This window comes from Scomber japonicus, chromosome 18 (genome assembly GCF_027409825.1).
Source record: "Scomber japonicus isolate fScoJap1 chromosome 18, fScoJap1.pri, whole genome shotgun sequence".
NCBI lineage: Eukaryota > Metazoa > Chordata > Actinopteri > Scombriformes > Scombridae > Scomber > Scomber japonicus.
Genome location: NC_070595.1, coordinates 16,065,888 through 16,081,131, shown reverse-complemented (window position 1 = coordinate 16,081,131; position 15,244 = coordinate 16,065,888). Strand labels below are relative to the sequence as shown.

The 15,244-nt window shown below is 38.3% G+C and overlaps 3 protein-coding genes across 3 annotated transcripts; 1 reads left to right on the top strand and 2 right to left on the bottom strand.

Annotated features, from left to right (window-relative positions):
• Window positions 1-1,088: 1,088 nt before the first annotated feature.
• anks4b (ankyrin repeat and sterile alpha motif domain containing 4B) lies at window positions 1,089-3,528 on the bottom strand. Its single transcript, XM_053338033.1, has 2 exons — window positions 3,362-3,528; window positions 1,089-2,217 (listed from the first exon to the last, which is right to left on the bottom strand). The coding sequence occupies exons 1-2, from the start codon at window positions 3,520-3,522 to the stop codon at window positions 1,089-1,091; spliced, it is 1,290 nt and encodes a 429-aa protein (XP_053194008.1). The 5' UTR covers window positions 3,523-3,528.
• A 1,865-nt stretch (window positions 3,529-5,393) lies between these two features.
• On the top strand, window positions 5,394-9,422 carry LOC128378493 (peroxisomal membrane protein PMP34). Its single transcript, XM_053338038.1, has 9 exons — window positions 5,394-5,682; window positions 5,770-5,830; window positions 6,290-6,356; window positions 6,842-6,996; window positions 7,117-7,233; window positions 7,336-7,481; window positions 7,896-7,991; window positions 8,398-8,480; window positions 8,955-9,422. Exons 1-9 carry the CDS (start codon window positions 5,608-5,610, stop codon window positions 9,100-9,102), a joined length of 948 nt encoding a protein of 315 aa, XP_053194013.1. The 5' UTR covers window positions 5,394-5,607; the 3' UTR covers window positions 9,103-9,422.
• Window positions 9,423-11,353: 1,931 nt separating this feature from the next.
• Window positions 11,354-14,996, bottom strand: dxo (decapping exoribonuclease). Its single transcript, XM_053338032.1, has 7 exons — window positions 14,806-14,996; window positions 13,793-14,256; window positions 13,464-13,690; window positions 12,273-12,492; window positions 12,012-12,147; window positions 11,782-11,876; window positions 11,354-11,679 (listed from the first exon to the last, which is right to left on the bottom strand). The coding sequence occupies exons 2-7, from the start codon at window positions 14,248-14,250 to the stop codon at window positions 11,544-11,546; spliced, it is 1,272 nt and encodes a 423-aa protein (XP_053194007.1). The 5' UTR covers window positions 14,251-14,256; window positions 14,806-14,996; the 3' UTR covers window positions 11,354-11,543.
• Between the last annotated feature and the right edge of the window lie 248 nt (window positions 14,997-15,244).

Below are 15,244 nucleotides of genomic sequence, written 5' to 3'. Positions count from 1 at the left end.
ATATCTTTTTAGTGCCAAAGCTCCTCTTACTATAACTATACTACTATACAGAAAAACACTGTCCGAGGAAACACAATGAGGGGATTTGATGCTAAAAAATCTCTAAATGTGGCAGATATCCACTTGATGTGACTAACCCTTACGACTGATGCTTCATAAGGTTCCGATAAACTCAAAGAATAATGTAAGCATGTCACTGACATATAACTTTCTAAAGTTGATAATTGTTAGTAAACAGTTGCCAATTTACACATCATACTTATCATATTTATTGAATATATATCCCAGCAGTTCATATATATTAAAAATTATTGATCAGATAAAAATCATTGATCACATTATGTTTTTTTTTAAATCTGGTCAGCCAAAAAAAAAAAGCCAAAATGGTGAAAATCTTTCAGGAGAACTATTTTGACATCTCTTATTCACCATACACCTCTCTAAAATGCTATTGTTTATGTTGTGAAGACCAGCCTTGTCCTCTCTCCAAATTGGAATGACCCTGTGTACAGTACATGCACACATCTTAGCTTTTGAGAATATCACATAGGAAACTTTAATTTGCACATATACCTTATTTATTTAGCAATTGTGTTGTCATCAGTCAAATAATTATTTAAAAAAAACAAAAAACATACAACAGTAAAACCAAATCAGCCACAGGCCCTGTGATCTCCTCTATGGTTAGAAACAAACATAATTTATATTCAAAAACAGCATGTTTGCCTGTACAGTGATGTGGATTTAAAATCAAGTAGCTGGATGTATGTCTGCTCTTTTTATTTTCTCTAAATCATAGAATTCTTGTATTTTTTAGTTGTCACAGGCATTTTTGTTCATTCTTGAACCTGACATTCCTGTCATGCTGTTTGTTAGTGGTTATAATCTGGATAATGGTGTATAAACAGAACATTGCACACTGTTATATGTGTAAAGCTAAGCTGATCAATTTAAAGAGCCAGCTGATATAGTGCTGAATTATCTTTGTTTTATACAGAAAATCAAATTGTTGACTCTCTTTCCAATAGATACAGATTCATCTGAAGTATTAAACAGGATTATATATCGCTGCTAAACTTCTCATCAGATCACAGAAAGCTGTCCTTCATGATGCCAGGATCCTCCAGTGCATTCTTTCTGCGGGCAGCGGCCTCCAGGATCTTCTTCCTGGGTCCCAGCTGGATGCGAATGCCTTTCAGATCTTCATCAGAGCAAAGCATGAGTGCCTCCAGGTCCAGGTGCTCTCTGCTAAACATAAGAGCAAATTGTGGCAAGGAGATGGAAGACAAGAATGCATCCAAAGGTGAGGTCTCCTCATCTTCATCATCGTCAAGACCCAGATCTTCTTGCTCCCAGGGGACGTCATCGTCACCAGCTTCCTCAAAGCCAGCTGCATCTTCATCTCCCTCGAACAAATCATTCTTAACAATGTAGCCAAGACTTTCATTGGTACCACTGGGCATATCCTCTGACTCCAGCCCCATCTTGTGCATGAAAATCAGACCTCCAAGACCAGGCCGGTTGAAGATGGAGTGTTTGACTTGGTCTTGTTCTTCATCATCATCATAATCTTCGAAGCCTGCCGTTCCATCGTCGTTTTCCATGTTCTCATCCTGCTCATTGAAGACACCCAAAAACTCTGGTTTCTCAGATGTTCCATTCTCCTGCTTACCGAAAATAACATTTCCATCTCCTGTTGATCGCGTCAGTGTGCCTTTAGTCTTCCCAAGTTTCCTCTGGAGTGTGCCTTTAACCCTGGATGTAAGGGAGCCAGATTTGTCAGCCGCAATAAGTTTGGAGAACTGCTCATTGACGCCTGTCATGGTGCCACCACTCGAGGTCGCAGATCCCATGCTCGCTTCTGACACGGATCCAGTGTTGCTACGGTACATTTTATCCATCTTGCTCTGGTGTCTCTTCTTGACCTTCTCACAGTGTTTCACACGTTTTTCTGCCTCTTTGGTGGCAATCTTCTTCAGGTTGGCGACCTTTTTGGGGTTTTTGATGGTCTGCTGTGAGGCAGCAGAATCCAGAAAGCGCACACATTCCATGTGGTCACGTGACGCAGCAACGTCCATAGCGGTGTGGAACTCGTTGTCCAATGCGAAAAGGTTGGCGTCGAAGCTGACCAGAAAGCTGATGATGCGCATGTGGCCATTGGCTGCAGCATGGTGCAACGGTGTGTTCCCCCAGATGTCACTCTTGTTTGGATCTCCTCTGTGTAACACAAAAGAAAAATTGGATTGAAAGTATTTCAATGCATTTTTAAAAAAATATATTTTTGGTACTCTCTAACCAAAACCTAAATGAATAAAAACTTTATTAACAGAAAATCAATGTAAAGATTGAAGTACAGGAAAGCATTCAAAAGAGTAAAATCTTTAAAAAGTGAAAGACGCTTGAAGAAGTTGTAGTTTGTTTCCCTTAGACTGCTTTTTATTTGCACCTTTATAATTGCATTTGCTCAGTGCTGACTTCATGATAACTCAGCTTGCAGGCTAAATGCAGTAATTTTAAAAATAGCATAAATCCTTTTGGGCTATAAATGAGAATATCACATAATAATACCAAACATTGTGGAAGATAATTGGTAAACTATTAAGATTTAAAGTCCTCCAGTGCTGGGCATCATATCACAGCAATAAAACTCTGACTCAAACAGCTTGTCATAAACCCCAGGTCATGCCGGTAATGACCAAAGCAGAAAAAAACTCATTTCCAGCCACGTAGGTGCCTCACCTCCCGCCTCCAAACATCTACTCTGAACCTCAGAGGGGAAATATTTGTCAGTGAAGATGTCGTGCTAGATCACAGCCTGTCTTTTGTTGCGTTAAATGAGGGATGGAGAAGGGGGAGAGGGGTAGATGAAGGGCTCTTTTGTTTTTCTCAATAGATTTGGTTGATTAAACATTTGGCTCATGGGACATGGGAGACAGTATAAGCCTGAACAGTGGTTTTAGCACATGTGAACATCAACGTGTTGTTGAAGCCTAGACAAAGTCCTAAATTACTGATTCACAATATAAGACACAACATTAAAAACATTTCAAAGCTTTAGAAATTCATTGTACGGTTAACCTTTGCTATATGAATGCTATTTATATTTCTACTGTCATTTGTCTTTCTTTTTAGGTTATTATAGATACAATATAGTAGATATTGTATCAGTATAAATATTTCTGAGTGTCAGCCAAATTGATTTACGCAACCCAATCTTGGCATATTCTTTTTGGGTTATTAAAATATAAACAACAGATCATTAAGATAATTAAGAAACTGATTTTTCATTGTAACATGGTATTCTGTGTATTTTTTTAGGTTATATGAGATGAATCACAGGTGATAAGAGAAAAGTGCTCACCCTCTGCTGCATATGAGCTGAAGAGCATCGACATGTCCGTGAAAGGCAGCCAATAAGGTGGGAGTCATGCCATCCTCGTCCGGATTGTTCAGGTCCATCCTTGTGGCCTCCTTCAAGAGGTCCAAGTAACCATCAATCGCTGCTTTGTGGTACCTCGACATCTTCTATCTCTGCCGTTGTGAAAACAACAAAAAAAGAGGAAGCAAATCTCACTTTTTGGCTCTTTCCCTCCACTCTCTCCCGTCACATGCACAGTGGACACTGAGTGAACAAAATGAGCACTGGGCGTCAGCAGCTCAAAGCCATAAAACAAAAGCAAAGTCCAGTTCACTGTAGCCTGTTTGTAATAAATACCATTGCTGCACTTCTCCACCCACCAACCAGCAGTAATTATCACAGTGTTTAGGCCTAATGTATAATGTATAAAAAGTACTGAAATTCAGTACACATATACAGACGCCTATTTTACTTTATATGAGTGTCCATTTTCTGCCACTTTATGTTTCTACCACTTCATATCTGATGAAAATATATTTCTTTCTCCTCTACATTTAATTGACAGCCATACTTCAGAGACTACATATACACACAGAACATAAGTATCTTATAAAATGTGACCTGCAGTAATATCCACAGCAGTTCAACTCTGGTTCACCTACAGAGCTACAACATGAAAATGCTACTTACATGTTACATCAGTAATCGACTACTACACATAATAATATAAATTAAATTACATTTAATTCTTAAGGTGTATATTGTATATTTTCCTGATAATACTAAAGTCACATTTTGAATAAAGGATATTTACGTTGTGGTTTTACTATTTTTAACAAAGAATCTGAATACCATCACTGGAGAATCATATTCATTTGTTTTTCAATAACAGTTTCTCCATGCTCTTCAACACAAATAATACTGAACTAAAGTTTACATGGTAGAAAAGTTTCTGAAAGGATCATTTTGCTGAGTTCAAGTGAGAGAGTTGACATGGACTCAAAATGCAGCAATTATCCATTTATCTGTAAAAATGTGAATATCATCAGCAAATTTGTTAATTTCACATTTTTTGCTTGTATGTGTGATTTGTTTTTGGTGGGTAGGGTGGGATAATTTGAGTTCGATAAACTTGGATGTAAAAACAAAACAATTAAAGTAGAAAACAAGAAAGCATGTGGAAGTTCATATTTGTACAAAGGATTTCCCATCTATTTTAATACAATAAGTGTGTTGTGTGTGTGCGTGTCTTTTTTTAGTGTAATTTAGGTTACTATTATTAATAAAATCCCGCTCCACTAAAAAATAGGCTTTTCTTGTTATGTTAATTTAATTATTTTGCTTAACTGTGCAAAATTATGTAGCTATGTGCAGGGTTTGACACTTGAACACTGTTTTCACATTAATCTGCTGAAGAGTTTCCTCTGCTCAGTGAAAATCGGACCTACGAGCATTTGTCACATCACAATTAGTTTGGAGCATATATATGAATTGATGAATTGTGGAATTTTTAATAAGGGGGAGAGTTTGTAATTTTAAGGATTTAAACAAGATAATTGTTGTTTGTTTGTTTGTTTGTTTTGGCGGAAAAAACACCTCAGACACAAATTATAACTATAAGTTATTATAAATAGATTATCTTATATACATTTTAAAGGAGGGTATTTTTAACTAATGATTTCCTTGAGTCATGATCAGGATACACACTTAATACCAATCAGTGGCGGTAATGCATCATTTTGTTGTCTGTCAACCAACAAAAAACATCCCAAAGAAGAAGCTCTCACCCAATAGGAGTAATCTCTTTCTTTATCCTAGGATGGCGAAGATATGACCCGCCCTACTCTTTCTAGTCTCTGATTGGCTTACTGTAATATTCTTGCTCTAATTCTGACCAATCGCACTCCTTATGTCTAAACCTAACCAACCCAAACAACGAAGGCAATGACAATTAGCCAATCAGAGGCAGAGGAGGGATGGTCATGACCTCGCCATCCTAGGAAAATAAATTTAGCCGACTGGGAGGCGGAAACATTTAGCCGACAGTTTCCTCACGACACTACTCTCAGTTTCTGGTTGTCTTATGTGTTGAAATCCTTAATGGAGTCGTAGCCGCGAGTGTTTAACTCTCCAACCAGTTCCACAGCAAGAAAAACAAGACAGACTGCAGTTTTATCTCGGTTCGTTCCTCAGTCAGCTACTTTCTTTCCCCTCGGTGTCTGGTTCTGACAGGGAGCGAGGCTGAAGAGATGTCCGACAACGGTGGCTCGACTGTCGGCCTTCTGTCTTACGAGACGCTGGTTCATGCTGTGGCTGGTGCAATGGTGAGCAGATAGTGCTAGAAGGAGCCTGAGACATATATTGTTTTGTCAATTGAAGTTATTAATAACTTAATTACGCGTTGTTTTTAGGGGAGTGTGACTGCAATGACAGTCTTCTTTCCTTTGGACACAGCCAAAAGCAGACTGCAGGGTGAGTTAGAGAATCTGTCTTGGATTTTCAGTGAAGTTGAAGACAACTCCAGTTTGAAGTAACTCTAAATTCATCACAAAATGTGTACAGAAGTAGTCAAGGTTTGCAGTACCATGAAGTTGGGGGACTTGCAAAATACATCTTTGGAAAAGAGAAATACCATTGTTGGTTTAAAAAAATGCAAACCTTGGATCCTACTCTTCACATTTTCATTGCATCTTTCTTGTCTGATAAACACCCTTGTTATTTGAACTCCATGTCCCCACTTCAGAGTTTCTGATAAAACGTTAAAAGTCTTAAGGCCAAGAGATAACCCTGATGACATCACCAAGGTTGTTTGTTCACCCTTTAGAAAGCTCCCTCCAGAGCTGGGAACATTATGCAAGTGTTTTTACAGATTCCATCTTCCTTCTCCTCTACTCCATAAACTCATTCTGTGTTTGTTTGTTTTTCCCACAGTGGATGAAAATCGAAAGTCAAAATCCACCCCCATCATCCTGGCTGAGATAGCACAGGAAGAGGGTCTGTAAGTATAGTTTTGTGGTGTGCTAATCACAAAACCGCCTGGGTTAAATTATAGCCAGATGTGGCTTGTTTTTAGAGAAGAAATGATTAATCAACAAATATTTTGAAAATTTCATAGTCAAGTGGGACTATCTGATGCTTTTAGTCAAATAAAACAACACTTTTGAATTTGTTAACTTCAGTTTCAGGAAATTGTAAGGGCATTTCTCAAGAATAATTGATGAATTGAAATTGCTCAACAGATGAACTAATACTGAAAATAGCTGTTAATAACTGTTTGTTGCAGCACTGCATGTTTTGACGTTAAATCCTATCCCCTCAGTTTGATTTAACGACTTTGCTGTGGCGGCAAAACTGTTGTCACGCACCACTTCATCAAAATATAATTTATGAGATTTATGATCAATAAAAGCTATCTTGACAATTAGCATCTGACTCCTGTTAAGGCTGATGATGTGGACGAATAACTGAATACTGTTCCTCCAGGCAGTCTTTGTACAGAGGCTGGTTTCCAGTCATCTCCAGCCTCTGCTGCTCCAACTTTGTCTACTTCTACACCTTCAACACTCTGAAGAAGTTGACGGCATCTAGTCCAAACAAGTCCAGGCTTGGCAGAGACCTGCTCATGGGAATCATATCAGGTGACCACACATTCAATAAAACTAATCATGATTAATGACTTTATAGTGACCATCAAGGTTGAAAGGTTTTGACTGAAGGGCATAAGAATGACAGGTGCAATCTATGTGTTGTTCATGTAGGGGCAGTGAACGTGATCCTGACCACTCCCATGTGGGTGGTCAACACTCGACTGAAGATGCAGGGGGTAAAGTTCAGAAACGAAGACCTCCATCAGACCCAGTACAGTGGCATTTTTGGTATGTGTATATGCATATGTTGCCGTGTTGTAGTTTTGTTGTTGTTGATGTTGTTTCAGTACAATCGTTAAACCCTGCTGCATTTTGGGTTTCCCCTCTCAGATGCGTTCTCGCAGATCATAGCCAACGAGGGGGTGGGAAGTCTGTGGAGCAGCACCCTGCCCTCCCTCATCCTCGTCCTCAACCCGGCGGTCCAGTTCATGTTCTATGAGGCCATGAAGAGGAGGGCCGGTAAAGGAGGGAAGAGGGTAAGACAACACAAGAACCACGGTGGTGTTTCGAAGCCGTGCCTTCTTTTTGACCAGATTTACTCATCATTTTTAAAACAGTAGTCCACATATGTATTAGCTTCTGTGTACTTCCTGCTCAACATCCCAACAGAGAGGAAAAGTAATTGTGTTTATAGCATTTGTTTCACAGAAGATGATATAATAAACATTTCACGTAATGTTCAGAATAATTACGACTGCTTATCATGCTTCGTTTCCATGTTTTATGTCTTAATTGACAATAAATTGTTTGGCAATAAAGTTTTTATTATAAGCTTGTTGAAGGTTATAACTCACACATTATCCAGTTATAGTGTTTTGGTTGGTTTGTATAACATGCCGATCATTTTTACAAATAATGATTTTCAGCATGTGGCTTCAATCTTTTGTCAGATATCCTCAGCAGAGATCTTCCTCATTGGAGCCATTGCCAAGGCCATTGCTACCACAGCAACTTATCCACTGCAGACTGTTCAGGCAATCTTAAGGGTAAATACCTTGTTATATGTAAATTCACCCTTAAATTTACATTCAAAGAGGTCTGAAACATTATTTAAAATCATAAAATATTTAGTATTGATTATTATTATTATTATTATTATTATTATTATTATTATTATTATTATCAGAATTTAAACTTTTGTGAAAGAAAATCTCCTCTGCATAAATACTGCATAACAGTATTTTTCTGTTATTTGGTAAGAAGATGGTGTTTTCCTGGGAACCTCAGAAGCTGAACAGGAAACCCTAATGAAGCCTTCTGTAATTACAGTTTGTTGTTGAACATGTAGATGTTAGTGTGGGGCAATATATCTTTAAGATCTCATAATAATGTCAGTTCTTTAATGTCATTCACAATAAGTAAGTGATCATTAATTCTATGCTTTCCCATCAGTTTGGACAGCACAAAGGTGACGGCAAGGGCGGTGTGATGGGAAGCCTCTCAAACATTTTCTCCCTGCTCATGGACAGAATCAGGTGAGTGCTGTTTCCGAGATACATACAATCACATTCACTTGACTGTTGCCCACTCATTTTACATGACTAACAAAGCTAAAAAAAAGGGAAAAGACCATAAAATCCGAGGCAAGTCGACAACATCAACATTTAATTGCTTTGAAATGTTCAGTGTCCAGTGAAAACATAGGGAGTGGGGTTTTTTTTTTGCGTAACATTTTTTTTATCAGAAATGATGATATATTAACTAGCCAAACAGTTTGCGTGTGATTCACTCAGATGTTACACAACTTTGTTACAAAATGATAAAAATGAAGGAAGAAAATGCCACTGCTTATTTTGAATTCTAATCTTATACCAATATGTGGGTGCATGAGTGGGGGTGTATTTCCACGTGTGAATCAGAAGTCCAGGTGCAGATTTTTTTATTCCCAGTCCATCCCTGGATGTTAGGATTGGCTGGTCATTAACTCACATCTGTCGTCTTTATCACAGGAGGCATGGTGTTCTTGGTTTGTACAAAGGCCTGGAGGCTAAACTGCTACAGACGGTGCTGACAGCTGCCCTCATGTTCGTTGTGTATGAGAAGATCACTGCTGTCACCTTCAAAGTCATGGGCCTGAACAAGAAACTAAAGCAGTGAACACACACCTGCTTGGATACAGCGTGGCGCTAGCACACCAGCGAACCAGGCTGCACATTAACACGGTGTCAGTAGGTATTTTATCGATACCTCTCTAAATAATATGCTAATGACAGGAATCGTTTCAGTCAGTGTTGTAATCAGAGGTGGGATTGGTGCCCTTATGGCTACAGATTCCCACACTCACCCCAAAATACCATAACCAAAGGGGGGTGTAATACTTGGACTAGCCCCTTTTTCTTAAACTTTAAGCGGTTACATGATAAATCTCTTGATGTGGTTCTAAATGAGCTTAAAGGAACTGAATTATAAATGGTAAGGGAAAGCAAGTTATGCCATGTAACATATTAGTGATGAGAATGTAGTTATCCCTTCCCGTTGTTTGAACACTGAGCTGAAGTGGCACACGTTTTACAAAGTTCTGAATCAGTCTGAAGGCAAAATGAGTCTGAAAGTGCTTTAAGATGCACTTTGATAAGAGAGATTCACAAAAGAGATTCAAAAACAGCTGAGATTTTAAAGCTAGTTGGTAGAAACATCACCACGTCATTTTTTAAAAAACATCTACTACAAATGATGACGAGTAGGGTACCAACCCACCCTGACTTCTTTAAAACAATATATATAAATATTGCCTTGATCTATACTGTTCCTTACACACTATGTCTTATGTTTTAACCATGAAGTTAAGTTTATGCTCTACAAGATAAAATCTCATGAAATGAGAAATTAAATGGTTAGTTTTTTAATGTTATAGTCAGATTGACTGTAATATCATATGTTAAAATGGCTTTAATATAAATGTGTATGAGTACTTAATCTTACATTGAAAATATTGCAGTAAGTGCCTCCAAATGAAACAAAGACAATACTGTACTATGAACTGATCTGGGTGCTGTGATAACAGATTAGTTTGATTTATTCAAACTCATGATGCACTGAATTATCTGCCTGCAGTCCTCATGATTGTATTAGTCAGTATGAACATTTTGTCATGCAGGTTTGTTCCATAATTGATGTCCGTGTCCTGTCAGCAGTGTAAAGTAGTCAGGGCTTACACTTTCTGTTTGGCAGTGCTCTTTCTGTCTCTGATTTGTTGAATGGAAATTTCTGCTGCTTTCCTCTTTAAACTGTTTGAAAGTTGATGTACTTGTTTTGGTTGCTGTTAGACTAGTTATTCATCTGTTAATGTGTGACTTTAAGGTGTTTTTCTTAGCATTACTTTGAAACCTTATCTATGAGATCAAAGCCTTTGGACTGTTTGTTCCAGTAGCAAGTAGTGGGGAGACTGTCAATATACTGAAAACAACAAATTACATTTGCCAGGTTTGAGTTCCTTGACCATTAAATGGGACCTGTTATGCTTTTCCTTATTTTTAGTCATATGTATAATGTTACAATGTCGGATGTTCATATTAAATAAGGCTAAAGTGGCAAATAATGAGATACATGTATGTAGAAGTAATCCCTGTGAGAAAAAACCACTGGCTTCAGACTGCTCTGAATGCTCAGTTTCCACCTTTTTTTTCCCTTTCAGCCCGAGCTGACATCAGCTTGTGGTGGATATCTTTATATTGTCATCTGCTCCACATACAACATGCAAGTTCACTGCTCTGTTTCTCCAACATTATGGCATTTTTCCATTATTTTTTGGGGTAGTCACGACGAGCTGTGATTCTCCATCACATAGCACAGTGGTAACTTAACAACTGTGATACGTGCTGCCCCTCTGAGTCTTCTTGAAAGCTGGTCAATCAGAACAGAGTGGGCTCATCAGGAGGGGGGCCTTAACAAGACAGGAGTTAAAACTGCCTGTTTGAGTTAGAGGTTGAGCTGAGGGACTACATGAAAGGCCAGTATAACAAAACATTTTGAACTGTGAATCATGCAAAGCTACTCTAATGGAGTCCCAAAATGATACAGGGCTAAAAATAAGCATAATAGGTCCCAATAACCACTTGTCCTATTTCTTGAAATGGATGTGACATTGCTTCAATGTTCTGTCTGAACAGTATACATGAAAAGACTTTGTAACTGCTGATGCAATACTTACTTGAAGTCAAATATGTTTATTTACACCACGTTTGTTTGTTTTTTTTAAACATTCAGTCTTTTTAATTTTTTTGTTTAAATAAACTACTTGTCTTTTGGGGGGGATTTAAATTATTGTTATAATTAAAAAAAAGTTTTAGAAATGACATCTGCATCACTCTGTAATTACTGTTTTATTGAAAATCACCACATGCCAGGTGGAAAAAAACCAAACATTTAATTGTAAAAGATGAACAAGAAGATCATGTAGTAGTATGTGATCAGTGACATTAAATTAATTCACATAGCCTGTGTGAATTTAAGTATTTTGTAAGAGTAAGTAAGAACCCTCCATTGGAGGTTTACAACAATATATCAACGGTTCCAGTTGATCATATATGAGTTGTAGCTCAGGACTGATGTTGTGAGTCTTGACTACTGGTTATCTCCTCCACATACCAGTGTGGCAGGAAAGAATACTGGGAGTCTCTGTGAACTGAGTAGGTCACATCTCTGCGGGGCTCCCAGGAGAACAGATACACAACACTGGAAGGGAAACAATAATGATTCATTAACACACAGAGTTACAAATACACTGCATTTAACAATTTACTTAAAATGAATTGGGTGCGTATAATTGCAACTCACCCAGGATTGTCCTCAGTAACCACTTGTTTCACAAAAGACAAGAAATCACTGCAGAAGTTCATACAGACTGTTGGTTTCCAGCAGTTGTATTCATTCTGTCCAAAAAGGAAAATAGGAGACAGAAATATGTTAATAAAGCTCATAAGCTTAGATTTATTGATGTCAAATTACTTTTATCTGCAGAAATTGACAAAATAATTTTTGATGAACAATCATTCATCACATTGTACCTTGATGAGATGTGAAATCTTAGAGATGTGAAAAGTCTCTACATCAATGACCACTCCGTCATGATCCCGGAAACCTGCTACAACACGAGGGACACCAGGGAGGAACGACTGTGCCCACCACTTTAGCAGTTTGAACCTGAGGACCACCCAACAAAATTTACTTTGAAACAGCTGAGAGTAGGTAAACCCAAAAACACACATGCAAGCACGATATGAAAAGGTTAATTATGTGAAGAGTTGCTGTCTCATCAAACATGTTACCTGTGGAGGTTGCTGCGTTGTTTAGGGGTGCAGATCTCTGCAGAGGTCTTCAGCTCCACGTAGCAGGCAGGAGGAGCCGGAGCGTTAGGATCTTTATCCCTGCAATCCACCTCACCAGAGAACAGAAGCTTGTGATCCGCCAGCCGAGTTTGCACCACAGTGCAGAAGGCCTCATTAGTGTTAACCACTCCACCCGGGTCAGGTAAACTCTGGACGTTATCTACGGGATGGACAAAGTCTTTCAAACATCTGCTTATCACATTGTAGGATTTGTTTTTTATGTCAAATGTAATATCACAAGACAGACTGATACACTATGAATAGAGGCTGGACAACCACATGAAAAGTTTGGTATTTTAAAGTAATAAATATGCATGGTTAGATAAAACTAAGAAATACACACTGTAAATCACAGTGAAATGAAAGAACTGGATTTCTGGGGGTGGTATAATTATGAGGTGGATTAAAATCAAATTCTTCTGATTGGACGACTTAGAAGTGGAAGTGGTGGCACGAGACAAAGCTTTAAAGCACTGTTGGTCTCAGTCCAAACCTCCCTCAAATGTATTGTTAGATTAGGAAGTGGAAATGCTACTTGGAAATGCTATTTGGGCCCCTATCAGACCCAGAAGTTGTAATTCTGTGTTTTAACCACTATGTCAAATTGGCTTCAAAGAGAGAGATGTTCCTGGGAGCTTGCTCTGATAGTGAAGAGTCATTTTGTGAGGGTTGTGTGATGTGAATTTTAAAACTTGTCTCCAGTAATCATTTTAACCCAAACCATGATCTTTTCATAGTTCTAATCAAGTGAACACCTTAAAACATCATTACTTTCACTCCCTAAAGATACTCATGTGCAATAATATCACAAAATATCATGTGAGGGCAGTGTACAATACAAAACAAAAAAAACTGTGAAAATACATCATTGTTCATCAAGGGTGGAGATAATCGTTCATGAATCGTAATCAAGGTTAAAAGTTCAATTATTCGTGATTTTGGTTTTTGCCATAATCGCCCAGCTCTACTACAACTACTTCTAATTTTGTAATTTGTAACATTTCATTTATTTTCTTATATTTTTCTGCCTACAATGGGCTTCTGTAGCTATGATTAAATATTGGACTAAATGTATTTTTAATGTGACAGAAAATGCCTGTGAAATATAGCTGAGCAGTGGTTAATAACAACCTGTGCATGTGTACTGCTCAAACTTGTATCCCCAGTACATCATCTCTTCATGCCTCTCAGTGCGGTTGTCTCGTTCCCTGCGAGCGGTTTCTGTTTCCACTTCGCTGATGTAAAGCGTGCCCTTGAACCTTGTGACCGCCAGCAACCAGCCCTCCCGGGTCTCGTAAGGAGTGGTCAGTAGCTTGGTCAGATGACCACGCCATGTCACAAAGTTGAGATCTAAAGCACTGGTAAAAGTGTAGGTTGATCAAAGAACATACATCCAACAGGAAACACAACACTGCACAGGTAAAAAAGTATTGAAACAATAAACTAAGAATGACACTTACCATGATGAGGTCATCGTCTTTGTCATGAGCTTTGATTTGTTGGCCACGATCCACCGCAGGATGTGGTCCAGCTTCTCCTTCACACTGTCGTCTCTCTTTATAAAGCGGTCCTTGTATCCATCACGCAGGTCAAAATTAGGATTTCTGTCAGGTTCCACATAGTATCTCAACTGCCTGCTATCATTGAAGAATCTTCGCTTAGAGTCGAGGGAAAAGCATCCCACTTCCACAGGCTGTTTGTACAAAGGAAAGTCTTTTTCATACAGCTCCCTTCTTGTGCTCAAAGCCTGAGGGCTGACTGGGTTTTGCCTCAAGGGTGGTCCAGACTGATGGTGGTAGTTGTTTGGTCTGAAGTGTTTATTTCCATTGTGATTTCTTTCAGTGTCATCTCTCTGTCTCTTGTACGATGACTGGCTGTGGTAGCTGGAGGTGGGATTGTGGGATCTGTGGTGGTCCATTGCTTCCTATTGGTAAAAAGAGCAATAAATCAATATGAAATAGTTCATCACTCATCAGTTGTGGTCTTGTTCAACTGCAGCCCAAAATCTATCCCTCATCTATTGAGACAAGAGGCCTGACAAACCTTTTGTATTGCAGGCAGCTTCATGTGCAACAACCCTATTTCAAACTGCTAACAGTACTATCTGCAGACTTCAGACACACTCAGATCAATAAAGTTATCTTTCTGATTTAAGTGCAACACCTTTTGAGTACTGTCTGTGTAAATACGTTTTCTGTACATAACGTATATGTAAATAAAATGCATATGCATATTTAAATGTAATTATTTATACTGTATATGAGTATTTGCATGCATGCAGTTTCCATGAAGGTCAATTTAATTCTGCTAACATAGTATTTTGCTGTCAGTAGAAAGAAATACGTGGAACATAAAATAACTACACTGTACTGAAAAACCCTCTCAAACACTAAATAACATATTTTGGTTGAGTAAATATTTATATACAACATGCATGTTTGTGCAAGTACGAAACATTTTTAATTTAACATACCTCAGTGACAAAATCAGCTGAACTTGTGTCAATTCTCAGTCAGTCATGATAATAAACACGACTTCGAGTCAAAAAATGCTATCATAAGATGCAACATTTTTTCTTGATTGATATAAATACGACAAGTGAGCATAACAACTGCTAAAAAATAGGTTTGTTTTTCTTCTAGCTGCCAGCTAGCATCAAACGCTAACTCAAAACAACGCTCCTTCCGCTTCCTCCTCTTCTTCTTGACTTTTTCCGCGGTGGTTGGCAACAAGCGCTACCGCCACCTCCTGCTCCGGAGGGTGGAGCAGAGATTAAACTAAATTAATGTAATTCTGTCTATAATATTAAAAAAATATGACAGATATTAAACAAACACATCTATAATGTATCCATCCAACCCTCTTAGTCGTCGCCGTGTGTGAACTACGGGACATTGAGGAGGATTAGGAGT